At 42.2% G+C, this 27,376-nt stretch overlaps 1 protein-coding gene across 2 annotated transcripts; it reads right to left on the reverse strand.

The window, feature by feature from the left end:
• Nucleotides 1-361: 361 nt before the first annotated feature.
• On the reverse strand, nucleotides 362-13,078 carry LOC117260147 (uncharacterized). 2 transcript variants are annotated; one of them, XM_078166993.1, is made up of 15 exons: nucleotides 12,961-13,078; nucleotides 9,738-10,067; nucleotides 9,342-9,650; nucleotides 5,838-6,119; nucleotides 5,588-5,744; nucleotides 5,086-5,255; nucleotides 4,696-4,977; nucleotides 4,258-4,557; nucleotides 3,885-4,169; nucleotides 3,613-3,775; nucleotides 2,856-2,921; nucleotides 2,390-2,562; nucleotides 2,142-2,217; nucleotides 919-946; nucleotides 362-797 (listed from the first exon to the last, which is right to left on the reverse strand). In XM_078166993.1, the coding sequence occupies exons 1-15, from the start codon at nucleotides 13,025-13,027 to the stop codon at nucleotides 648-650; spliced, it is 2,838 nt and encodes a 945-aa protein (XP_078023119.1). In that variant the 5' UTR covers nucleotides 13,028-13,078; the 3' UTR covers nucleotides 362-647. The 2 variants fall into 2 exon arrangements, with proteins under 2 accessions (XP_078023119.1, XP_033487940.2); XM_033632049.2 differs by lacking the exon at nucleotides 2,856-2,921.
• Between the last annotated feature and the right edge of the window lie 14,298 nt (nucleotides 13,079-27,376).

The raw sequence follows: 27,376 nt of genomic DNA on the forward strand, positions 1-27,376 counted from the left end.
CATCTCTGTGATTACTCCATCACCACATGAAGGGGTAAATCCTGACTCACTCTGTTGTGTGTGTGTGTGTGTAATAATTTGCCACAAGAGGGTGTAACAACACTGCAACTGAATGTGGGCAGATGAGCTGAAGATGAGTGTGTCTCCATCTCGATCATATGGTACATGAGAATTTATTTATAGAGCAACTTCGGTTGTCACAGCAGATGGCTCTAACTGATGTAGTCAACCAAAGATAACACAAGGGCAGATGGTGTGAAGATAAAGTCACAGCCACCAGTCAGTCATCTCTACTACGTGTTTGTTGTAGTTCAGTCATATGGTAGCACATTAAACAAAACAGTAAATTTGTGGAAAAAAGTTAATTGTGGTGACTTTATTGACAAATACTGGAAAATACAATGTGCATAAAAACAGTACAAAATTCAAGTAAAATGAAAAAGTGCAAAAATAATGCGTTTAAAAACATTAATGCAAATCCATCAAAGTAAAGAAACCTTAAAAAGAACAGATATTTCAGAATGTAAACAGGATTATTTCACTTCTAATGCTGAACTTGTTAAAAAAAAGCTGCAGTTTCAGTAAACCTTCATATCCAGTTTGCGCACAATGTAAAGCAGAAGGTTGAATCCAAAGCTGTCTCATCTTCACACTGTACTCTTGACATCAATGACGATGGAGTAACTGACCAGCTGAGCATATTCCTTACTGTCCTCATCCTCCACTGCTGACTTCTTCACCTCAGGAGAGCCGGGCTCTTGCATCAGAGATGTCAACGCTGAGAGGGACTCCCGCTGCTGATTATATAGAGAGAATAAAACAAGTTGAGAAACCAGAAAAACAAGATATGTTTACAGGATTTATAAACACATTTCTGAAAGGAAAGTAAACTTGCGTGTTAACTGAATTTAGTCTTACCTTGTGTTGTTTCCTGCAACATCCTTTGCTGTAAAACAAAAGAGATTTGTGTATGAGTCATCTGTTTTGAATTTTTTAAAGCAGCTTGTAGGGCTGAACAGCACCACTAGATGGCACTGTGACTTAATCTGACGCTGAGTTCAGCTCAAAGTTGCAGGTGTGAATGCATTATGTTACGGGAATATGAATGGAGACAAGTGGTGGCCCAAGTCCTCATCATTGATCTCTGATGTCAGAAGCAGCAGCTCACTTTGTACATTATGACCTCGGTGACATCACCCCAATGATGACCTGCAGTTGTCAAAAAGTGTCCCCACTACTGGAGAAGGGAGAGGGGAGGTTGACGTTGGTCCCAAAATAGCATTTCTCCCGGGGAGTCATGTTTTCTTGTGTACGCTTGTTGTACGCTGTGTGACTGACCTTCCCAAATTAGCCTGACAGGACCTTCCCACTGGAGCGAGGGATAATGGGACCGAGGCTCTGTCAACCAATGGCACCTTGACCAAATGTTCTGACCGGAGAGCCAGGCCTATTGAAATAGCTTCTGAACCTCTGCTGTGCTGTACAGTGCAGCTTTACTCACAGCAGGGCCTGATCGGATCCTGACAAACATTCTTCAGAGAAGTTAGATTTGGCAGCGAATGTGAAAATGTGGAAACTTCTGCAGGCAGAAACCATAAACAGTTCTCGGATCGTGACAGATATCCCACATCAGTCGTAAAAGACGAGTGACTCACTGATTTTTTCCAACAGCAATAAGATTAAGAAATGGATTTGTAGATTTTTCGCACTGATGAATAGCAGTTTGGATTTCATTACACTAATAACTTCATGTGGACTTTCTGAACCTTTTACCTTCGCTTTTGCAATGTGGCATTGATGATAATGTGCCAACAAGCAGCAGTCTGCTGCAGAGAGTGCCAGAAGTAACGCTGCTAAAAGCCATAGCAGGAAACTGGAAAATAAATCTGTTTATGTTACTGACAGAGGGAACATTTTCTACCTGTCTACAAGCAGGGCTGCGGTGGCAGAGGCACCTGTCTGCTTCAGCCACATCGCTTCCTGTTTGTGAATATAATACTTTGGTTTTGGTGAGTTGGGTTAACGATCTGTGCATCCTGTTTGTCTCGTATTTTGTGCCACTGACAGCGTTGGCCTCATTTACCCGTCAACACATCACCTGCTGAGCTCCAACCTGTCACCTGTGGAGGCATTTAACTCACCAGCACACCCAGAGGGTGACGACAAGGATGAGGATCATGGCAAAGGCCGAAGACATGCAGATAATGGCCACAAGTGCTGAAACACACAGACATTAAAATTGTCAAAGCCACAAATATTAAGCAAGTCTTCTCATTTTGAAACAGAAAACCTACGTCAGCATGCTGATATGATCTGATTGTCTTCCGCAAACATGTCGGTCTGAGTGCAGATGGAAAACACAAGATAAGCAAGGTTGGTAAGTTCTCACCAAACTGTTTGTCCTTGCTCATAACCTCCACGAGAATGTTGACAGTGGCTGTGTGGTGATAGAAGGACGCCTGGCAGGTGTAAAGGCCTTCATCCGCCTCTGTGTGCTCTGACTGGAAGACCATTGCATGTCCTTCCATTCGGACGTATGAGCCGACGTATGAGCCATCTCTCCTGAAACACAAGTGACTTTTAACTGAGTTTGTCTTTAAGGGGTTATTTTGAATTATTCTTATGGGTCCATCTCACAAGAGTGCCTGACTTCCTTCCTCTATCTGCTCTAACTCCATCTGCGTCTCCTATAGACATAAATGTTCAAAACTGCACAACAAACATGAAATTTAATTTGTTTTAAAGGCCCACTGTGTAGAATTAAGAGGCATGTATTGGCAGATATCGTATATCATCTTCATAACTATGTGTTCAGTAGTTTTTAATAACCTGAGAATAAGAATTGCTGTATTTACCTTAAAATGAGCCTTTTATATCTACGTATGGAGCGGGTCCTCTTGCACAGGGTTCGCCATGTTGTTCTACAGTAGCCCAGAACGGACAAATCAAACACTGACTCTAGATAGGGACATTCTTGTGTTTTTGCATTTTCCTGTTCTCGTGTCTGCCACCATATTTCTCCTACATGCTTGGCACACGGGAGAAGTTTCAGTTGTGCACCCTCACTGTTAGATGCCACTAAATCCAACACCCTGGCCCCTATAGAAGGTTCAGTAATTTGCTAAATCAGCTGGGCACTGTACATTTTAGCAGAGGCTACACATGTGCCAGAAGTACATGAACATTGGTTGGGGCTATTTTCAGCTGTGGATTAATACGCATTCGGTGCTCCAGTGAGTATTTATAGCAGGGTGTGTTTGTGGAACTGATTCAAAGTAAACAGTGCCTACAATTTAATACAACGAGGGGCTGTGGTACAGAGGAATAAGTTGTGTCAGGCTTTGGCTACACTGATGATCAGTTCATTTTGGTCTTTTCATGGGAATTGCTGATGATTGGAAAACATATAATATCTCTAAACTTATACTTTAAGGTCAAAGTGATGCTGGATGATACTAATGTTACGGAAACAATCCAGTTGACATCTTCAGACTGATATTCTTAGCTCTCTGGATGTGTTAGCTCCTTTAAATAGAGAGAACTGTGCAGCCCACAGTGTGTACAGGTGCTTGCCCGTGATGATTAGGTGGAAGATAATAAAAGATAGTCCACCTTTTACAGCTGAGGTCGTACTCTGGCACGTTGCCTTCGACACGGAGCAGTACTCTCTGGTTGCGATGATTTTCCTGGAGAGTCAGTCTGTGTGTGATGGTTTCACCACCGTAGCGGGTTTGCAGAGGAGTCGTGTGGTTTAAGACTCTCACGGAGGAGATATCTGCAGAAAAGTCAGATGAAATTTGAAGATGAACTTTGTATCTTTGGTTATCTGAGTGCATTGATGTGTTATACTACATTTCATGTAATCTTGTTTCTGTTAAACCCACAGTATTTAGGAATACGAATGGTCTTCTTCTCTGTGGCTCCATGTTCAAACTGATACACACAGGTCAGGTCCTGTCCCTCATGAAGGGCCAGAGGAAACTGATAAGTCAGCCTGGCTTTGCGGACACGCCCTTCATACTCTGAGTTCAGGGATGTTTGGCCTTTGGCATTTTCGGGAAGGACCCAGGCGAGGTTCGTCCCGGCACCCTCCGCTCTGCAGTCACACACTGCCAGCCAGAAGGGAGAGTCCTGCTGCCTCACCACAGACACACTCAGCACAGGGGCTTCTGAAAAAGAAAACAAGGGGTGACAGCAAGGGGATGAGCAGCTGTGTGAGTCACAGAGAGAAATATCTCAAAGAAAGAAATAACGTACTGTGCACAAGAATGTGTATTGTTCTTTTTTCTGGTGCCTCCAGGCTCAGATGCTCCACCATGCAGGTCACATTCTGACCGGAATACAAAGAGGACAAGAAGTACGCAGAGCCACGGGCTGATACCAAACCATCAGCCTGGACTTTAGTCTCTGACACATAACTGATGCTGTTGTCTTTGTTTCCAACATGCCAGGTTATGTTTGCTGCAGGGGCAACACTGGTCACAGAGCAGTCCACCTTTGTGTACTCGTCACCGTCTTTCCACTCAGTGCTGGAGTCGATGGTGATGTTTGGGCGAGCTGCGTGAGAACAGAAGTTAAACTACAGGAAGCGAAAGGTTTCTTTTGAGAGAAAGATAAAAATCTGTGGCGCTCATACATCCAAATATGTCCGCTACTCAGACAAAATTATCCATCGCTTGATTTTTGTGAACATACCGCAAAGAGGGAGGGTTATGCTTCTGTTCTCTGGCTCCTCAAACGCAGGGTGATTTATCACACACTCGGCAGTGAGCTCCCAAGGCGAGCAGGCAGGGAGGAGTAAAACTCCCCTGACAGAGTGGCTTCCATTATGAGAAGTGAAATTGAACCAAGAGACTCCAGACACACCCTCTGGTAGAAGCCAGGACATGTTGGCTGCAGGAACAGCATCAACTGCTGAGCACTCAATCACTCTGTGTCCATCTTCAGTCTTTGAATCAACTCGTATTGTGGGAGGAACTGAGAAGAAAATAAAGTTTCACATCACTATTTCATAGTAAGACGATAAAAATTCAACATGTAGCCACGGAAGTCTTAAAACAAACAGATGCAAAGAGTTTCACCCACCAGGCTGTACAACATAAGGTTTCACTGTGACATTTAACTTCAGCATCGCTTCAAGATGGTGATACGAGAAGGCACATTTGTACAGGCCGGCATGCTGATGCTCCACGGGACCCTTCACTGTGAGGTTACTGCCAACCAGCTCCACACCCTCAGGCAAAGGCCCATCATCTCTAGAGGGAAATACATGCTTCAGTTTTAAGGTTTTACCAATATTAATGATATGACTGTTTTTTTTCAATCAGGAAACGTGTCTAAATCTGGTTCCTGCTGTCTATCACTTGTGGTTTAGTGCCACCAAATGTGTTACCACATCCTCCACAATGTACGTAGCTTGTTTCAGTCCCCATGCACACAAGAAAAAAAGTAATATTGATGTTACCTGATTCTGTCAATATGTTTCCTCTTTTTATTTTTTCCTCCAAGAGAAAAAGATGCTCATAGCAAGAGAGAGACAATAACATCTTAGAAGTTGCCAGACTTTACACCACCTAATATGTCTTACTTTTTGCAGGTAGCATTGAAACGTGGCACATTCCCCGTGATCTGCAGGCTGATGACGACATCACTCTGTCCTTCCTGCAGCTCCAAAAATTCAGTGCCTTGGAAGTCATCGCTGTTGCTTTCCAGCTCTGAGTTCAACAACTGAACTCTGGATAAAGCTGCAGAATAGAAACCACATTTCTGTTTTCTGCAACGTCTACCTCATGAGCACCAGCAGAGCTTATCAAATGTGAAACACTGATTGTACTCACAAAAAGATGGCAGTGTTATGACTCGTGACTCTTTGTGTGCAAATTTGGGGTGGTCAAACAAACAGGTGACATTCTGCCCCTCATACTCGGTTGCCGGGAGGAGGACTGAGCTCGTTTGCATGTCTGAGTCTGGGCTGTCCTCCCTCTGCAGCTCTTTGTCGATGTTCAAAGCCAAGGAGATGTCAGCGTCAGGTCTCCCTCCAGATGAAATGCAAGAGACCACCCACAACTCACTTCCTCCTTCTTGTACCATCTCTGCTTTAATGGTCACATTTGGCCTCGCTAAAGAGCAGGAAGAAAGGCGAGAAGAGTTATTCTTTCACAAGGACTAATGTTTTTTTCCAGCAAATTAAAAAGTCAGATATCAGGTTGAGGCTCAGGGTGTTTTTGTTGAATAGGAAGCCGGAGCCGGATGAGCTGAATGTTAGCTAAACACAAGCCGTGAGGGGCTTCTGCTTGGGTTTTGGAGAGTGCTGACTTAGGCTTATCACCTGTCCCATCTGTTGGCTGGGCTGCAGCTGAGAGCAGATGTCTGGCCCAGCTGCTGTCCCACCAAAGCTGAGAGAACTGCAGGCTTTAATACAGGGAATCAGCCGAGATCAGAGTCCATTATCAAATACATAAAAGTCATGGTGTCATACAATAGCCAACCATCCCTAATGAGTAAGAGGAGTGAGCTTGGGTGTTGCGGATGGGTATGCACATTTAAAGCGAGTTAAAGTACTTTGGCTTAAAAAATTTCATCTGTTAACACCAAGAGTTAATGTGTAGATTTTATCACCGCAGTTCGGAAATTACCTAAGCTGCAGTACTTCAATGGGTTGTGAAAGTATCACGGACAAATGAGTTGGCTGGCCTGGCTTGTGCTAATGGGATTGTTACCGTACAGCCTGCTGTATGCACACTCACTGTATCCATGCAGGTATCTGGATGCCCTGCATTGCATAAAGTGCCTAAAAAACACTTAACTCAGATGAACTGCTTTAAATGCAAGGCAGCCAATAAGCCTCCTGTGCCCACTGGGGAGCATCTCAATTTGAAACTGAGAGGCGGAGAGGAAAACAAACATTTTGAGAGCATTAAAAGGTTGATGACCAAATTGAAATGGTCCTGACAATCAGCATTATGTTGCACCACACAAGAGTCTTTACTTGGTCTGTTTGTGCCACTTATGTTACTTCATGTGTGCTAGAGGCAGTGCATGTAACATGGGAACCAGAACATGCTGGGTGTGAACTTGAACATTGCTGAACCAGTTTTTGTAACCTTGTTTGTAGCTGTTTCATGTCAGCTTGGGTTGTATGTGCTTAAGTTTTGCTTTATAGTTTTATATAAATTGTGTTGCATGCATTTACAAGTGCAAAGTGTCATATTGGGATGAATTATGCTAAATAAAAAAATGTATTTGGTAAATTTATGTTAATAGTTGCTCATTTCAAATTTGTATAACCTAATTTTTTTTGCCACTTGGGGGCAGCAGAGACAAATTGTGAATACAACATTGACATATTGTCTCATTAGCATCCATTTGACCATCCAAATTTAAGTCTAACATTGACTCTCTTTTAGCTCCGTTTTTTTGGTCTCCACCAGCACCTAAAGAAAATATCTGACTCTCTAGGCTAAATGCTCCACTATGTCCCTTGAGGGCTCATTTGTGCCCAACGCTAGATAGGTATACAGACAGACACACAGAGAGCTTTCTGTTTGTACTTTGCGTTCACTTTGTCTATTTTTGCATGTTTCCTGAACACTTATGGACATGAATGAAACGGAGCAGTCTCACCAGAAATTTACGGGGGCAGTGTAAAGTATTTCAAGCGAGACACAACACAATAGAGACATTTTAAAAACTGGCAGAACTGAATGAATTGGTAATATAGTGAAAAGAATTTTCTGTCCACATGTTTCAATGTATGTAAGGACACGTCTCTGTTAAAAGGTCCATTATTATAACCTCCTTCACCATCACCTCATTTGTTGTTGTGGGTAACTTTTGATTCGGCTTGATGGATGTCAACATAAGGGACGCATGGAAGTATGTAGGCAGTGACAGTTACAAAGAATTAAACAAACGGATCAAATTTCGGTATGTAAAGGGAGTATAAATGAGCCCTTAGTCACTAACTGTGTCTGTTAGGTGTTAAGTTAACAGGTAGCAAACAGACTAATCAAAGTTTTTCCGCTGAAAACACAACACTGGTGAGAGTGAACCAGAACAGGAGGTTATGGGTCTGAAAACCAAAATAATGAGCTGGAAAGAAGCTAAAATGCTCTGTAGAGCTAAGAGTACAACACATTCTCACTCCGACCTCGTCACATATCGACGTTTTGGTCATGGACTTTCCACGTCCACATGCGATGTGCAGGGCACCCTGGGTGCTTTGGTTGTTGACGTTCTGGGACGCCGTGTCAAGTTTTGCTTGTTACATGCATTGTCTTCTTTCAAGATACACTTCCTAACCCAAACACACATGGGTGGGTTTAGACAACAAAAGCACGTTGTTAGGTTTAGGAAAAAAGAACAGGGTTCGGCTTTGGAATATTACGGGACACAAGCACTGCTCTCTCGGGTGAAAGTCAACGTTTGTTGGACCCATCCACCACTGCTCCGGGCTGCCCCACTTGAACTTTTGCCCGCCTTAACTTTCGTCCTTGTCCTGCCACATTTCCCCCCGATGCTACCAGGCACTGTTAAACTATAATGGCACCCAGCCCCGTATCATGCTGATGTTAAAGGATGCTTTTTTTCGTTGGTGTCTGACGCTGCACGTTACTGCCCAAGTGTAGGATTACGACGACTTCAGAGTGAGACCGGGCTCAAGACAAACTGGAGAGTCAGGTCCTAGGTCTCTGTGGACTCATCACTATGACCAGCTCCTTTTTTATATACACAGTCATTTTATCTGTTAATAATATAAAAATATTGATTAACTTTTTAATTGTATATTCAACAAAAAAACGTCTATAGAACAAAATATATCTATATCTATATCTATATCTATCTATCTATATATCTATCTATATATATATATATATATATATATAAAGTGAGCATGCTAGATTTTAAGTTTCCCCTAATTCGAGATTCTTCAATCATAGGCTATACATCATGAATATTTTATGGTGAGCAAGACCTTCCAAAGTTGGTCAAAAAATTTTAACTAGAGAAATGCAGTCACCAAACTGCAAGCTGTGCACTGTGGTGTGATATTGTTATCAGTTACTGGGTTGGTTGTTGCTGCATTATGGTGTTCCACATGCTCGACGTCAGTGAAAAGAGTGCATTCCCACATGAATGCATTACATTGTGCAATGTGATTTATGGTCTGTCACTGTTGTATATGGAGCAGAGTGGGAAGGAACAGCCAGTGTGAGATGCTGAGTCATGATGCACAATTACAAAACTCTCACTGGTGATGCAATACAATATCTCACCTCCTGGCAACACAGAGGGACACTCACAACAACAATGACAATGCTCAGCTGTGAACATGAGCTTACTGTAGGTTTCCACCCTCACTGTGGTGAGTTTGGGGTTTGGGAGGGTCGGGTGCTGAACCACGCAGGTCACGCTGTCTTCGTCCTGCAGGTGGGTGGGGAAGTGGAGGATGCTGCTCAGAGTGGAGGTTCCGTTTGAGTGTATGGTTTCAGTCACGTTCACAGTGAAGGGGTCACCTGAGGGAGGACGGCCACTGACCAACCAGCTGATCCTAGGAACAGGCCGGCCACCAACTGTAGAGCATGACACTGACTGGTAGTGAGTGCCGCTTATGGTCTCAGCATTCACCACAATCTGTACGTCAGGCCGAGCTGTGAAAGAAGTAAAAAATGTCATCTTAAATGACAGCAACCTCATCAGGCTGATTTCCTCTTACAAGAGAGTAACACACAGCTTACCTACTACAGTGACGAATACGCTGTCAGAATAATATTCCTCCTCTGATTCGAACTCGCAGATGTATTCTCCCTCGGCCTCCACACTGGATACCTTCATCTGAACTGTGAGGTTGGTCAAAGAGTCTGGGTAGGAGAAGTCTTCACGGCTAAATGGCCTGCCACTTAAAAATCCTGCCAGTCGCTTGGATTTAAATTTAGAGCTACTCTGGCGTCTCCACTCAGCGCTCTGGATGTCGCTCTCACCCAGATATATACAGCTCAGGTAGACATCCTCTCCCAGGACTCCTGTGACGTTGTGTGTGACCTCAAGAAGTGGCTCTCCACTCGGACCTGAGACACAAAACAGCACACTTTTCAATAACAATGAGAGGTCATAAGTTCAACTGAACAGCCCTAAAAACTGCAAACACTAGCAGAGCAGAAATGTCTTACAGGGGAAAATGTGATTGTTCAGACAGACAGCAGGTTGATAGATGTACGTTATTGTGCCTGTGAGAGTGGTTTCTGCACATCCCATTGTCTTTCACTGGTTAAGAGAAACAGTGATGGATGAGGCGGACTAACTGGGTCAGTGGTTATGAGGTTCTCAGTCATTTTATCATGATTAGAAGGTGCCAATGACTAATCAATATAAACAAGAGTCCACAGCCACAGCAGTGCTTTGAGCTAAAAGCTAATATCAGCATGCTGACACGTTTACAGTGGCAATGCTAACACGCTAACTATCTTATTGCATATTTGCACACCAACATTAGCTAGTTAGCACTTAGAACTAAGTGCAGCTGAGGCTGATGGGAATGTCAGTTGTTTTGCAGGTATGTGGTGATGAACCTACAGATGATACAATTTACCCAGACTTAAAATGCATCCATTAGCTTTGCCTGCTCAACCTTTACAGTGCTGGATCCCACTTTTCCCCTTCTCTAACATCAAGTAAACTGACGACCCCTGACTAAGTGACATATTTTATGGATATTTCATTTTATAGTCAATGCATGGCAATAACAGAACAGAACAACTGAAACTGTAGGCTGCACATTAACCCACATTAACAGTGAATGCAATAACTGCAGGAAGTTTGTGGGAGATTTAGATTAATTGTGTGAACATTGCACCTGAGATAAGTTTTCAGCGGCACTTGCCCATTGTTCTATTTGCTCTTTGGCTGTTTTAACTCTGTACCTTTCTTATGCAGGACACTGTTAGCAGAGAGTGAAGGCTCTGTGAATACAGTTTGTGTTCAGGTCTTCACCTTGCCCTTATCCTGTGAAGGGGTATTTAAGGATATATCTTAAATAATAATCTAGACTTTAGAAATAACTATAAGGCCTCATGACCACCATGTGAATTTCTGGTGACCCCTAGTGAGAGTCAGGACCCCTAGGTTGGGAACAACTAGGTTAGACAGTTGTGACAGGCAATAGGCGAGAATTAAAATGAAAAAAGAAAATGGAAAATAAATCAGATTTTATAGGTCATAATTGAATGTTGAAATGGATGGTTTCCTGAAATGGAAACTACAGCAGCTTAAATGCAAAAGCTTAGATTGAAATGTGCTATAAGAAAGGAAAACATATAAGATTCGAATGTGTATTAAATTCACAATCAACAAATGTCAGTCTCATGGAGGCACTACAAGAAAAATCAGGAGATCACCAATGTCAGTAGGATTCATCCTCTGGAGACCATGAATGTAAGTATAAAATCAGTCGATCCAATGCAATCCATCCAATAGCTGTTGAGATATTTCAGTCCAGACCAAAGTGGCGGGCCGACCCAACAACAAACCAGCGGTACCATTGTTGCCAAACATAAAGCTGCAACCTTTATGAAATGATATGAAAGTTATGAAAGTTCAAGAAGACCTCTAATAATCAAAGGGCTTAAGACAGGAATCAAACTTTGAGCACACAATGGCACTTGGCAAATGCAACCTTGTCCCCTCAGTGTATATTTAATAGAGGACTCCATTATGTTAATGGAATGAAAACAGTCCAAAAGTTACGCCCTGATCTATACTCGAACACAGACCACCGCTTCCCTCCACACAGTTGAGAAATCAGCCACGATTAGGGGAGGCTTCACAGGAGAGGACATTTAATAGAAGCTGACAGGTTTTAACACTTGCAGAGAGGACAGTGTGCAGACTCTAATGCATACAAAGTTCCCTTCATCCTGCTCCCTCCTCTGACTTTATCAAAGTGCACTCGAGGACACAGTTGCCCCATCAGCCAGCTGAAGCCAAGAACCTCTATTCGGCCCCAGCCATATGATGAGTAAAATTATACTGCTGCACTGCTTCATGGAAAACCACAGAGCATACTGCTGCAGTGTGAAGTGTTTGCATCAAACAGTGAAAAAGGTGAAACTCTGTTGGTCTCACTATACATCATAGCAAATGGAAACAATGTGGAGAGCCAAAGCCTTTTAAGAGGAGAGGACACGGAGGGAGAGAAATAAATATGCTGTATCAGTTCAATTATGCCTTGTGGGTTTATAATTCATTTGCCCTTGAAGGTTATTGCCAAAATAAATGTCAGCCAAGCATGGAAAAGGCACACCTTAAGGATACAAACTAAGTAATAACTGAGAGGAAAAAAAATCAGTTATTCATGCACTGCATCATATTTCCTGAGCCCAGGGGCTTCTTTTTCTCACCAAACAGCAACCATTCACTGGTGGTGCACAGCAACTCTTCCTTTGCAGAGTGGGGATGTGGTAAACAAATACGACTTTAAAAAACAGAGCTTTTTCACACGTTTAAACTTTCATCTCCAGCTGAGAGTCCCACGCTGACTGCAGAAACAAAGACTTAAAACGGTACAGTAGGATCTCTAAGTTAGTGTAGACTGCAGAGGGTTTTCCCCTTACACAAAGAAACACCTTAACAACCCTCGTATATTAACTTTAAAAGGCTGTAAGGAAACGAATGTGGCTTTAGGTGACAATAATGGTCGATAATAATGAACTGACTGCTGGAGTGACAATGCCAATATGCCATCAGCAATATATTGCAAAAATAGTTATTACATAGTGTGTTCAGGATGCACCCAGCATGTGGCTTTATTGCCCGTGTGCATTTATAATTGGACTAATCACTTAGGAAAGCCATAGCAGCCCTGTTTAGTGTAAATGCCACAGGTTAAACAAGACCTTAAGGGCCAGTAAAATAAGCCCATAAACAGCTGACAGTCACAGATGGATTGTAACCCTGCAGACTTACCCAGAATTTCCAAGGAGTGAGCAACATTTAGGACAAAACCCAAAATCAACAGCCCTGAGCATCCCATGCTGGTGTCATTGAGTGAAACAGAGTTGGCTCAACTGACTGTATGTAAAGCATAAGGGTATTTAAAGTGTGTGTGTGTCAATATGTGTGTGTATGTGTGTGTGTGTGTGCTGTGGTTTATGGTTACAGGTACACACCCAGCTGACACTGATGTTTGTGCCTCTGTGTGTGTGTGTGTGTGTGTGTGTGTGTGTGTGCATGTTTGCTGCCGCTCATACACCCATATGTGTGCAGGCTCACACACACATACACCTACACACCCACACACACACACACACACACACACACACACACAATAGCTGTGCGTACAACTGCTTCTCCCCCTTCCTTCTGAAACAATAACTGGGCTCTTTTGTGCATCAGATTTGCATGTCTCTCTCAGTTTTCACTTCAGACTCTGTTTTCTCCGAGTCACCATGCACTATGTGTCTGCTCAGTTATTCAGTCACCTCATATAGCAGGGCGCCTTGGGAAGTGGTAAAGAGCATGCATCATTCATACTGTGCCGCTCCTGCTCGGGCACTCAGAGACTGCCTGTCTGTGAGACAGCTTGCTACTGCTGCTCATGCCCTGCAGTGTGGGAAATCATTCACTTCTGGGTATTGCTTTATGGCATTATGCTCCTCTAATTCACTTTGAGGCTGTGTTTTGTTTTTGTTTTCCTCAGTAAGACCTATTTGCTGAGGACAAAACTGCAAACAGACACAAATGAGGGTAAGAAAGGTAAAGATGTTTTTCACGGGACTAAGCACTGCACAGCATTTCAGGCCGGTCTATGTGTGAGTTTTTTATTTCCTGTTAAAGTTGATCAACTTCAGTGTTGAGTCATCGATACCACAAGAGGATGACAGTGAATGAAATGACCTGACAATAAAGAAAAAAAAAATGCTGCCAACACATTTTGATTTCGTGTGGTTTGTAACGGCTTTTTGAATCATCTGGTACGAAACTGGCAGTCGTAGTGAGACATTTCATAGCCTGTGAAAGTGGGTTTTACAACAAAGAAAGTAGTTCTCTCACCCTCTTTCTCTCTCTACCACACACACACACACACGAACACACACTGCAGCAGAGTCAAGCTTCAGAGGGGCTTGCACTACACAAACATCCCTTAAATGCCTTTTCATCCACAGACCTCCCTTACAGTGCTAAATGTAAAGCCTCACTAGCATGATAAGAGGCCAAGGCCCTTAGATACACCTATCACTGAGTATGTTTACATGCACACTGTTATTACAATTATTACAATATTCTGAATTTGATACGAATCATATAAACATTGAAGCCCGTATTAGTCAGCTTTTAGGAGCAGTCTTTGGACATGTATACAGTGCATTCAGAATATGCATCTCAGTTGTGGTTTTTAATTTGCGACACACAGCCTCTCTTGCCTGTTTATGGTCAGCTCTGTGCGTTGTCATGGATACACTGTACACAGACCAGCTCAACAACAGTTTGCTAAGCTGGAGTACAGATGCATGCCCAAAAGGAAAGCCCCATTTCTGGACAGAAGGAGAAACACAGCAACTTTTAAACATTGCGAAAGACTTGGCTATCAGCAAGTTTTTGGATATGCGCAAATATCGCAACACTGAAGGTGGTTGAAGGAGTGAAAGAGGTAGGCTGTGTTCGCACAATTAAAGTTGCTCGCCATCTGGTGGAAAACTAAAAAAAACAATCGTATCTGATGCAAGAAAGTGACACAAGCAGCTCCAGCCATTCCACTTTTACATATTTAGAATGATAAGCGACATGTTAGAGTGAGTATGCATGGTTGCAGGATATTCATTTTCATTAGCCATGTAAACAATTTAGTAGGAATATTCATGGATTATATGGATTACTGAACCGGCCTAACGGACACAGGCAGAGAGGCCCAAAGTGTCAGGGGCCCTGGGTCTTGGCCTTAACCTGCAAAATGTCACTCAAATTAACATGTATTGACCAGGAAGAGACTCAAAATGACCACAACAAAGAGATGTGGAGGAACTGCAAAGAGACACAAGATCACTAAAAGATGCATAGCCACTACATCAAGATGTAAAACAGCATCAAAAAAAGGCAAAACCACCACAAAGTCTGTGTCTTGCTCCTGTGTAGGAGAGGTGGTGGGGCCTTTTGCATATCTGTGCGCAGCGGCACATTGTCTAAGAATCCGCCCATGGGAACGTTGTCTTTTTCAGAATATTTTGTGCATGTAAACGTGGTCACTCGTGAGAGAGCGAGGGGTTTACTTGAGGGTTTACTTACAATCGCTTCTCCACATGAGAATGACAACAGTCTATATCCAGTCATGCACACCATATATTACATGCCAGGTCATTTACACTATAAGAGCAGAGGAAGGAGCAACATTCAGGGTCTACCTTTTGTCTGCTCAGGATTCAAATTCAGATGTTTAATCCCTTGAAGTTACTTTTGTCACGCACGCTTCACCTTTCTATCCATTGGAAAGACCTTCAAAGAGTTGTAAGACATTTGTTTCCAAGTGTTAATCGTATCTTTCTTTCTTGTGAAGTGTTTCTTGAGTTATTTTGTTTTACAACACAGACTGATAACAAGATGAAGGGAAGCAAATTTTCTGTCTACATTTAAAAATCATTGAAACCAGCTTCTGAACCACACACAGAGATGAGAGGTTTTGTTGGCATGATCTAGGCAAGATTAAAGGTCTTATTACTTGCAGTCTTGCTCTCTGACTTGACTGTGACTGCAGATGATTGTATCTCCGGAAGGTAAAACACATTTCGGTCGATCACAGAGGTTACATGCACCATTTGATGTTGAGGGCAACACTTGACACGGAGTCTCTCTCTCTCTCTCTCATGTGTAATCACATGAACATGGGGCTGATTATCATTTTCCAGCTAATTAAATTACCTGAAGTGGTTTATTTCCTGAAGGTGTGGGTGGAGATGGAGTGAAGTTTGGAGACGGAGACTGGAAAACCTTCAGTGTTTTCCGGGTGTGCCTGACTGTCTGCGAGCTAATGCATTTTACTGACAATGAATTGTTAACATTTCACAGACAAGGTACTTATAGACTTCGCAGATGTACAACTGGCATGCTTTTCACCTTGCTGGCTTTCTCTTTATCACTTTCTTTTTGGACACACATGCGGAAATTCAGCTGGAAAAAACAAGGTAGTTGGTGATCAGCCAGTAATAATGTGTGTACAGTAAAGCACCGGCGAGCCTGCCTTCGAAGGGCTGTGTGGTAACCTACTTAACTCCGTGGAACCTTATCATCACTTTGTTCAGAGGAGGAAAATCACTGATCATCTGCACCATCTCTTCCTGCTGGTATTCATTTACAGCTGAATTATCACCATACCCTCCAGCACTCCCCCATACACACACACACAGGCGCATAAACAGATTTCACAGTGACACAAAACTTGATTGATTTGCCACTATCAATCCGAGTCACATAACTTTCTTGGCCTGTGACACTGCTGGCATCCGTGTACAAAGGGAAAAAACAGATAAAGAAAAATAGATATATCAGTGCCATCAGCGTGCACCCCTCTCTCTGGGCTTCATATCTTGAAGTCAGACATGTGTGGTCTGCAGCACAGAGAAAGGACAAAGAGTCTGGCTGGGAAGGGCTCTCATTTCACAGCACATGGAAAACATATAGGAATTAAGTAAAAAGTGGGGTTTAATTTGAAATTATTTTGGCTTTTCTGCTTCAAGGTGCTGAAACAACACACTCAAAGAGACATCTTTAGGCTTTAAGACTCACCTTTCAGCCTGGCTTTTGCTTAAGAAGTTTTATATAACAGAAAAGCTAAGGCCCATGTGACACAGTCTGATTTTTTCACTGTAGTGTGGACACAGAAATCCAAAGATGTAGACCACCACTTTCGGAATTAATGTGTTTTTTCCCCCTGTATATCCGTGGTTTTTCCATGTCACACTTCACTGTGCAGGCACAGATCACTCACCATACAGTGTCGGAGCAGTCCATTAAAACAACAGAAGGCTACTGCGGCCACACTGCTGCTGCAGCAGGCCGCACCAGTCACCAGTAAAAAGAGCCTGAGTGCCAGACCCTGACGTGTATGTATAGCTGCATGTGTGACATGTATTCATACAGCCAGCAGAAGCAGCAACCTTCTGTTCGACACCTACTCACAGTGAGGATGGAGACTGACATACGTCTCAACAGCTGTGGGGATGTAAAGGACTCAGGCGTGGATGAGACGGAGCGCTGTTGCCAGAGGGCCACAGAAAGCGCTGCCTGCTGACAGTTTGTAACAGACTTAGCCAGTTGACTTTGCTACAAGCTGACTGAATGCTGAAGCAGGTGATATGTTTTATGTTCTGATGCTGCAATCCACTGCAAGTCGGCAGTCGTTAATGCCAAGTTGGAATCCCTAACTTCCAATCTAAATGTGTCCCAGTGCATCTGCCTGGGGAAACATGGATGCCTGCAGCAAAGTGATGTTTGTATGGCAAGTTTATGAGCTTCACAGGCATCTACAGAGGACCTAAACCGACTACCACAGTGCGGTGTATAAAAGAAGTCTTGCTCATCTTTGCTCATAAAAAAAATGTACAACAGCTAAAGATTGTGTAAATAGATGCAGAGCTAATAGGTGAAGCACCACAGCACAATAACATAAAGTAGTTGTGTGCATTTGTTTTGCTTGTATAGAAATCTGTCAAGCACAAATCAACTGCATGGCAGCTACAGCGTTATTACAACATGTTTCATACCACAAACACGACATAATATAAAAAATGATGAAAAGTTAACTCATGCTCATGGTTCACTGTGTGCGCCTGTTATTTATGTTGGTGAATCTGGGCTCGGAATTCCATCTTTAATGACCGCTCCATTCCACTTTTCCATGTAATGTTTTTTACCTCCGAGTTCCCAGTAGTGGATTGCACAGTAAAAGAAGCCACTTGCAACTTGACTAACTGAGTTGCAGGCAATACCATCAGCCGGCCTGAGTCAAGCTGAGATGAGTTAGATGTTTGGGGTACTTTGCTCAGCCTGTTGACTCTGTGACCTGGCCCCGGTTAAGGTGATGAAAATGGATGGATGGAAAACCATTTACCTGCAAGGTAACAATTCAAAAATGTATTTGAGTAAAAAGTAAGTATAAACAGTAGCCTATAGTACCTGAGAAAAGTTACTTCCCATTATTGGTTTCATGGATAGAGTTTGTCCTTCATAGTTTTTGTTTCTGTGTTCTTTTACATTTTCTTTCTTCTTTTACACCTGTCATATAAAAGATGGTGTATAAAGGTTGGATTGATTGGTAATGCATTGCCTTTAAGGACACTCTCAACTTAAATCCATTCACAAAACATCCTGACCTTGTTTTTAAGAGCACATAACGGTTACTGATGCATTTTATCAGCTCCTATAAAACATTATACATCCATAATGAATCATAATCATCTCGTGAATGTTTATGTCTTGTTGACAACCTTCTAAAGTCGCATTACTTTTAATGCTTCTTAAATGCATTGCTCTACATTATGACCCAGTTGTACCCAAAGAGAAAAACTTCTCACAGTGATAAGTTTGATTCTTGATGAATCATAGTTTTCTATACGCTCTCTGTGTTTTGCTTTTGTAGCGTACGGTGACTCATAGTGAAATACTGCTTCTTATAATTTCTTGCAACCGTTAGGAAACGTCTGCAGGGTCATTACACATGTTCACATTGGCACTGTTTGTGATGCAGGAAAGAATAGAACATTTTATGCAACCGCAAGCTGCACACATTGAATAAATGCTTCCTTTTTCAAATGATGGAAAAGTCTTTTTTGTACTTTGCCTCCATGAGTCATAACTTCTCTGATCAATCTCTTCCTTTTCTTTGATGCCCTTGTGAGCGTTAACAGGAGGCTGGGACATTGAGTGCTTAATGGTTATTTAGTTCATGGGAATCACTCAAACAGTGATGCCGCAGTCTTGAAGACGATGCATCTGATGTTCAGGTCATGAGCCATTTATGTACTTCAACAGTTGAGGTCGGGCTGCTGAGTGCTTAATGGTTATTTAGTTGATGGAAATTACTCAAACACGCTCTTGAAGAGCAGAGAGGCAATTCTGGTCATTACAGTAAGTAGAGGATGGAGCTTGGAAGAGAGGGTTTGTGATAAATGATACTGCTTTGAAATACGTTTCAGGGAAGTGAAGCTCTTTGTTTTCTCAGGCAAAAATCAGAAGAGTGTCCTGCCAGCTGAACCTGACGCTTTGGTGGCTCATGTGAGGACGGGAGGATTAGTCTCGTTCCAGGGGTGAAAAAGCTAGCTGCTGGCAGAGCATCAAGTGCGAGTGTAAGTGAAATGGACAGCAGATGGCTCTGGTTCGTGCACCGGTTGTTTGGGACGTGCTGAGCATGGCTGCACCCCTCTAGACCTGGCACCCGTCCTGGCTTCCCCCACCACAGGACTCCTCAACCAGCAGGCTGTGAGTCTGTGCTAATGCAACCTGTACAAGTCCCATCAGGGGAGAAGGTGAGCTACTGAAGTCCATCCAAATAAAAATGGAGCCACTTAGATTAAGAGAAAGTCTTCATAAAGCCCCAAATCAAGACCTCCTGTACCTGAAGACTCCTGCACCACTTTCTGTTATAATACAGGACCAATAACAAAAGTAACATTTGAATCGTGTGTACTGCTTATCTTGTTTCAACACACACACCACAAAGATGTTTTGTTGTTGTTGCAATGGACCACACCTCTGTAACCACTTCCAGCAGTGGCCATGTGAAATGGTCGATCAGCGGTTGCTTCGCGGGGTTTTCACAACGACTTGCATGCCAAATATTGAAGACTTACACAAGCTTTATTATTGAAACTCAGCAGCTCCAAATGTACATGTTTTCAGTTAAATCACTGCATTAGTCTGCACATGTATTTATTCATAGGGGCCTCTTTGTTTTTCACTGACAGCAAGTCCAAAAATGATGATGCATCACTGCTGCCAGATCAGCACAAATTTCCATGACATCATCTTCCTCAGGTTGTGAAGTGTTGGGCGGATACAGGTTCTAAGAGGTGAAGCATTTAGTGTTTGGGCCTTTTTTGAGATCTGACGACAGGAAATGAGGGGAGAGGGAGAGTGGAAACAACATGCAACAAAAGGTCGCCGGCTGGACTCAAATTGGGGTTGTTCCATTCGTGGTTAGCACGTTAAACTCTGTGTATGGGGGCAGCCTAGTAGGTGTTTTATTTTGATTAAAAATGAGGTACTCACAGTTTGTTGAGACAATCGTTTAGCAGCTGGAGTTGATGTGCAGAAGGCTTGAGTTAGATGTGAGGTGCAGTCCAACCAGGTGTTTATTCATCTGTAAAATGGCAGCCTTAGATAGCCTGCACCTGAACCCTTACCACAGTATAGGGAAGTGTGGCGCTAACATTATATCAAAAACTACAAAACACAACAAATACATAAAAATCCACATTCATACTTTAAAGCTACTCTTACCTGTCTTGCATTTCACACAGCACTTTGAACACAAAATTTGAACATCCACAACTCCACCTCCCTCCAAAGGCCTACTCCCCCCTCCTCCATTACGTCCTCATTACGTCTATGATAGACGTAGGCGTTAGCATGGTAACGTTAGATACACGGAGAGGAACGTTACAACCAAGACAGTCAAACGCAACCCCGGAGTTTTAAAACTCAACCGGAGTCAGTGATGACTGATGAGTTTTAGAATAAGGTTACAGTGCTAACTTTAGATAGTAGCGTTAACATTACTAGTAAGTGGAAACAAGGAAGATAACATTGATTTTTCAGTAGTCTCGCTCACCAGACCTTTCTCAAGAAAAGAAAGGTCTGGCTGGGCCGACTCTCACTTTAAGATTGGAGAAAAAAATGCCCCAGCTGCTTGTATTTCTTTCAACCAATCACAATCATTCTGGGCGGTGCCACAGCAACGGTGCGCTTGCAAAAATATTGCCGGGGGGAAACAGGTTTTGGTGTAACACGGCCACAAAAATATTGCCTACAGGATGCGAACCATGGCAGAAAAATGGCTACATCCCTGCAAGATCAAACACCGCAAAAGTTAGTAAAGGACGTGTTGAAAACGGTTGAAAACTGCTACACAACCGGAGGTGGTAGGGCGGGACTTAAGCGGGTGGCTCGTTCCGCCCAATGAGAGGCTGATCTATGCAGCGAACTTCCGCCCACTCGACTAATATTTCAGAGGCTACGCTACAGGCTAACGTTAGCCATTAGCAATTGGATGTTGTGTCATATATAACGTTATAGCCTATGTTACATTGGAGGCAAACTAAAAATCCCTGTCCAGCAGAAACTCTGCGACCATCTTGTCCCTTTTTAGCTCAGGATGAAGCTGCATCAGTCTTCGCCATCGCTCGAAATCAGAGCCGATGTTGACCCAAGTTTTGGCTCTTGCAGCATCGAGTTCTCTCTTAGTGTTCGTTTTTTCTGCTATATTCTTTTTGCCAACTGATATCCACAACTCAATGTTACTAGCCTATTTGTTGTCTCACAGGACCACATTTGGTCTGAATGTAATGATTGGTCGGACTTGTCTTAGAACCATATGAGAATGGTACAATTATGAGTTTTTATCTCTGGTGGAATTCACTTACATTTTAATGTGCCATCAGCTTATTGATAGCATTTTAACCTAAACAAAGAAAAGCGCAAAATTCACTTTAAACAACAATGAAAACTTCGGTCAGTGTTGACATAGTGGAGCTAAGGGTGTTTTTTTTTCATAGAGCAGGACTTTAATCTACATAACGCACCACATCCTATACAATCTAAAGTCTAAGGTTTGTGCAATTATTTCCTGTATCATGTTAATTCATACAATTGATGGATGATTGATGGAATATCATATGTCTACTTGTCTACATGAGAAGTGTGTCCTCGTCTACTGAAATCAGTATGTTTCTACAGTAGCCCAGAATGGACAAACCAAACACTGGCTCTAGATAGGGCCATTTGTGTTTTTGTGTTTTTAGGTTTTTGGGTTTTTGGGTTTATATGTCAACCACCGTAGTTAGCAGCCCCTCCGCAAATAGCATTGGAAATACACTGATTTGTTACATGAAACTGTTTTATTCAGTGTTTTATCAGTTTAAATCATCAGGTCCGTTGTTTTGAGCAGACCTCTACGGATAATTCAGCTCCCAGTAAAAACCTCCTAAACGATGACCACTGAGGGAATTCTAACTGGAAGAAGTTTAAACTGGTTGCAATCTGCACTCCTCACAGCTAGATCCCCCTAAATCTTACACACTGTTCTTTTAAGTCTGCACATCTTCAAGGATACTCTAGGCCCACTGACCTTTATGCAACTCTATTAGCAGGAGAACAGCATTTAAATTTGAATGATTCAGCAAAACCCCAGATTATGGCATGTTTAAAGTTTAGGCAAAGACTGTGGTGTTAAGAAGATAAATTGTTATGGTATAGTTAGGATTTGGCAACTAAAACACTTCTTCCTGTGTTTGCACTAGACGTTGTTCATGAGGTGTAGAATCATCCAGTATGGACGCAGGGATACACACACACACACACACACACACACACACACACACACACACACACACACACACACACACACACATCTGACTGTCTTATGTTAAATAAAACCCTCATAATCTGTTCTGATTGTTTACTGCAGATGTATCCACGACAAAGTTACACATGCTCTACTGTGTAAGATGAAATATTACGTTTTTCAGATGCCTACTGCAGGAGGTAATAAATGAGTTAAAGATGTTGCTTTCGTTGACAGCAAGCTCTTAATTAAAGCCGTGTGTGATAATGAGAGTTCATCTCCTCTCAAGCGTGCACCGCACTAAACTCAGCTGACACAACAGAAAATTCACATGCAACCTTAGACCTGGGGGACAAATTACTCTGGCACCGGCCAGGCAGGGACTGTGCAGGAAGGCAAGCAGAAAATCAATACTGTTTTATAGACCTGAATCATGCCTAAATGTTCCTTCTTAGCTCTGCTACTTTCATTCATCTCTCTGTCTTATGGCTACTGAGGAGAGGAGAGAGGCGACACTCACACACATCCAGACTGCTGTGATGGAGATGATTATGTTTCCATTAGTTGATGTGAAGTCTCTATTCTGACTGTTGGAGCTGGTTTTATGGTTGAGTGTCCTCCACATTGCTCTGCACAGGTTCAAGTTACAAAAAGTGCTTGCAAAGTTTGTGCAACAGGACTGTGTTTTGGATTCCTGCTTAACAAAACTCATGGCTGCCATCTATGGGCACAACTGATAATTGATTGGAGTATTCAGGCCCAAAACCATAAAGTGAGTATTAAAAGAATATGAATACATGATAAAGAAATGCATTTTCATTTAAAATTATATGCAAAACATTCTAGATAAATGAAGAAGTCTATTTTCTTGAAATCTGGCAGAAATTTGGGGTTTAGTATCTTCCTCAACATTAAACCATCAACCCCATGACACTGGTGGAAAGTTCATTCACTCAAGTACTGTTTATTTTAATAATATTCTTACTCTCCTCGACAATTTAAACTTTATGCTTCAATAAATCTACTCCACTAAATTCCAGAGATAAATTATGTATTTTTTTTACTCCACTACATTTATTTGACAACTTTAGTGACTTTACAGATCAGATTATTGACCCAAAATATAATCAAGAATCAAATTCTGATGCATTACTATAGATTAAAATACCCAACAGTGTTTAAAGGTCCAGTGTGTGGGACTTTGGGGCATCTATTGGCAAAAATGGTGCATAATATTCATAACGTCTTTAGTTTAGATAAAAATAAAAATAATAAAAATACCTAAACCTACCTACAAACCTAAAAATAATAATCGTGTTTTTCTTACCTTAGAATGAGCCGTTTATAACTACGTAAGAAGAGGAGCAGGTCCTCTTCAATAGAGTCAACCATGTTTTTCTACAGAACCCAGGAACCTACAAATCAAACACTCGCTTTAGATTGGGCCAGTCACGTTTTTGCATTGGCCACCAACAAGCTTTACACACAGGAAAAGTTTCAGTTCTGCAACCTCACCGCTAAATACAACTAAATCCTACACACTAGACATTTGAAGTGGTTAAAATTAGCTGCACCAGTGTTGTAGTGCTCGAGATCAGCCTTTGTGTCAAGACCACTTATTGGAGGTCTTGGTCTCGTCTCTGACTCAGCTTCATTTTTGTTTGGCCTCAGCATTTTATTTCACAATGGCGGGGATATCACTAAATTGCCTGTACAGAAAAAGGAATGTGGAAAAAGATGGTTAAGTTGATTTCAACTCCTTGGTGTTTGTTCGTATTTGTTCGCTCACTGAAAACAATGTAAAAAAAATCACACACGTGAAGTCCAGATGATTTCTCATGGCACTCTCATGCACACATATACAGTATGCATGCTAAGAAATGCATGAAGATGAATCTTTATTTGTCTCCAGCTGCAACATTAACATGATGCTTGATGCATAATCATTATAATCCAGTTCTTGGAACAGCTCACTCTGCATAATGAGACTTTAAAATCAGCTGCACATTCTTTGTTCCTCAACTCACGTAAAATTTTGAATGCAGGGCTTTCACATGTAACAGTGTTTTTACACTGATCACACATCATAATAAAGCATTTAAAAGTATGAGTTTATGATAATAAAATTGGCTCCTGAGGTGAGTTGCAGCCTAATAACCAGTGTGAGCAGTCATGAACCACACACACACACACACACACACACACACACACACTCACAGAGGACGGGGGCCCTCAGAAATCCCCGTGGCGCCTCTTGTGTACGCAATGTCCGCTCAACCAGTGCATTCCTGCAGCACACTGTACTGTAGGTCTGCCCATGTTAACACAAGTTTCAAGGCAATGTTGACAGAATCTAAAGAGGCATTCCCACACTTTCAGCCTCGAACAGAAGGAACTGTATCTGTCAGTAGTTTTTGAATAGACACTGTTTCAAATGAGACTTTTCAGCCAGGAGGTGTCTTCAGTGTCCCTGAGTGACCGCTCTCTCTCTGCCTCTGCCAGTAACACACAGCCTGACCTTCCTCTTACCTGCACTGACTCAGCACTTGCTGCTTAATGTTAAGTGATTATGCTGCCGGTGACGCCCGTTGGGTGTAAGAGGCATTTGTGAAGAATCAGTCCGACATCCACCTAACCATATTTTAAAGGCCTAAAAAGCCTGAGGCCATAAATCCTAACTATCTGGACTTGCTGATCAGAGGCTAATTGATTCTTTTAATGGGCAAAAGTTAATGATGAGCAATAAGTTTTGCCCTATAACTTTATTGTGAAGCATAAAGTCAGTTTTAATAGTGTAACCTTAGATTGATACATGGTTTTTGTGTAGTAAGGAACATTTTTTTGTGATTGTTTGCAGTTTTTGCTGTCAAAACCCAATTTTTACCAAGGAGAATGTAGCTGATTTTGCAGTTGCAAGAAACAGGAGGCAAAGTTAACAATAAAACAAATAAAAAAACTGTTTTGATGTCCACAAGCATTACATGGACTCACCTGAATTCTGTCTTGAATGCAAGAAACCAATATGTAATAAAGGCCATTCTTCAGAGGAAACTGATATTACCAAAATGTCACCAAAACCAAGTTTTTGACGTCCCATCAGAATAAGCAACAGTATGATCACAGCCGTTAAAACCTTACATAGAGCATCTGACATGGTCCGATACATTACACCTCCAGTTTACCTCACAAGACCCTCTGTTCTAGCTTATAATTAGACGTGGTTCATGTAAAGGTGAGAGGGTCATTTTGAGCTCAACAACTCACATGAATATGTGATACAGGAGGCAAGGTTAATATATGAGGGTCAGGTTGCAGCGACTCAGGCCGCAGTGTATGAAATGGATCTGCATTAAGGAGACTGAAGTCATCAATAGGTTTCACATTTTCTGTTCTGTGGGGCATCATTGAGACACTCTGACACAGTGCTGCACAGATTCAAATAGGAATTCAAGTTTTATTTTTAGGGATGAAAAGTTATACTATGCATGTATAGTTTCTTACAGATGAGGAAACAAGGATTTTTTTTTTTGGCCACACTTGTGGTATGGTATTGAGGAAGGTGGTCAGTCGGTCCACCAGCTTGGTCCAGACTGAAATATCTCAGCAACTATTGGGATTGGATAAACATGGAAATGTGTACAGACATTCAGGAATCCTCCTTTGGCAGCTAAAGACCAGATATTTCCATAAGGAGCTGGTGGAGACCAAAATCAGAGTCAAAAGAGAATGAATATTAGACTTCAGATTCATTCATCAAATAGCCAGAAACATGCCTCCAAATAAATAACAGGCTAAAGTTGCTCCTTAACTGCTGGATGTGTAAATAACCTTGATAACATGAATGCTATATAGAGAACGCGCCTCTTCTCCCACTGTGTAAAAAAGATATCCTGGATATGTCCGCTGCCATCTTGCGCTGGTGACATCATTTGGAGCCAGAGTCTGCACTGAAGCGACCTCAGCGATGCCAACGTTCCATTGTCTGACCAATTGTCAGCACCGCAACTGATCGCGAGTGCACCGTTTAGCACACACAGCTGTCAAACTGCCTTTTTATAGCATCAAATAACTAGCTTTGACCAAACGTATCTGATAAACAAACACCTGAACACACATCAGCGTGATAAGAATTACCTAAAAGGACAAACATCATCGTTTGGAGAGATTTATTTGACATTCGCTTTGAGTTTTTAGTTTGGCTCATGTCCCATCCACTGACAAGTAGGGGATGGGCTTTATGACCTATACTGCAGCCAGCCGCCAGGAGGTGATCAAGATGTTTTGGCTTCATTTTTGGGGAGTGGTCATGTCGTTCAACTTTATTATGCAGTCTATATATCAATGTTGTGATCACAAATTGTTTCTGATACCTCAGAGTGTTCCAAAATATATCACTCATTGCAGATTTGAAGATCACAGTTTAAAGCGATGTATCTACTGGGTTCTCCGAAATGTCTAAAAGAAAGACTCGTTCCTCCTCACACTGATTCCCTTACAGATTCAGGCTGATATTCATCTTTACAAAACAGCGTGCATGACAGTAGAGAGGAGTGCAGAAGACACTTGTTTGCTTTGAAAAGTTGACCAAAACCAACTGTGAGATAATGTCTAAACCCAAAGACACACTTTCTGCACACAGCTGCAACTCCCTCGCCAAAGTAAACACAGCCTGACCAGACTGCAGTGACCTCTGTCCTTGCTGGTGTCTTGGTTTGGTGGAGATGCACTCCCTTATTATAACACATATGACTCTCTCCCCCTATATAATTACTGACTCTTTCCTGGCCAATAGCTGTTTAATGACATCTCCGATCTACGAAGAAAAAGAGGAAC

The sequence above is a fragment of the Epinephelus lanceolatus genome, chromosome 4, assembly GCF_041903045.1.
Source record: "Epinephelus lanceolatus isolate andai-2023 chromosome 4, ASM4190304v1, whole genome shotgun sequence".
Classification (NCBI taxonomy): domain Eukaryota; kingdom Metazoa; phylum Chordata; class Actinopteri; order Perciformes; family Serranidae; genus Epinephelus; species Epinephelus lanceolatus.

What these genes read in the sequence shown, in the direction of transcription:
- LOC117260147 (XM_078166993.1), bottom strand. Translation starts at nt 13,027, where the DNA reads ATGGGATGCTCAGGGCTGTTGATTTTGGGTTTTGTCCTAAATGTTGCT. An exon ending in CATAACCCTCCCTCTTTGCG is followed by an intron (nt 4,558 to 4,695) that starts GTATGTTCACAA and finishes GTTCTCACGCAG; the next exon opens with CTCGCCCAAACATCACCATC. An exon ending in GAGCAAGGACAAACAGTTTG is followed by an intron (nt 2,218 to 2,389) that starts GTGAGAACTTAC and finishes TGTGTGTTTCAG; the next exon opens with CACTTGTGGCCATTATCTGC.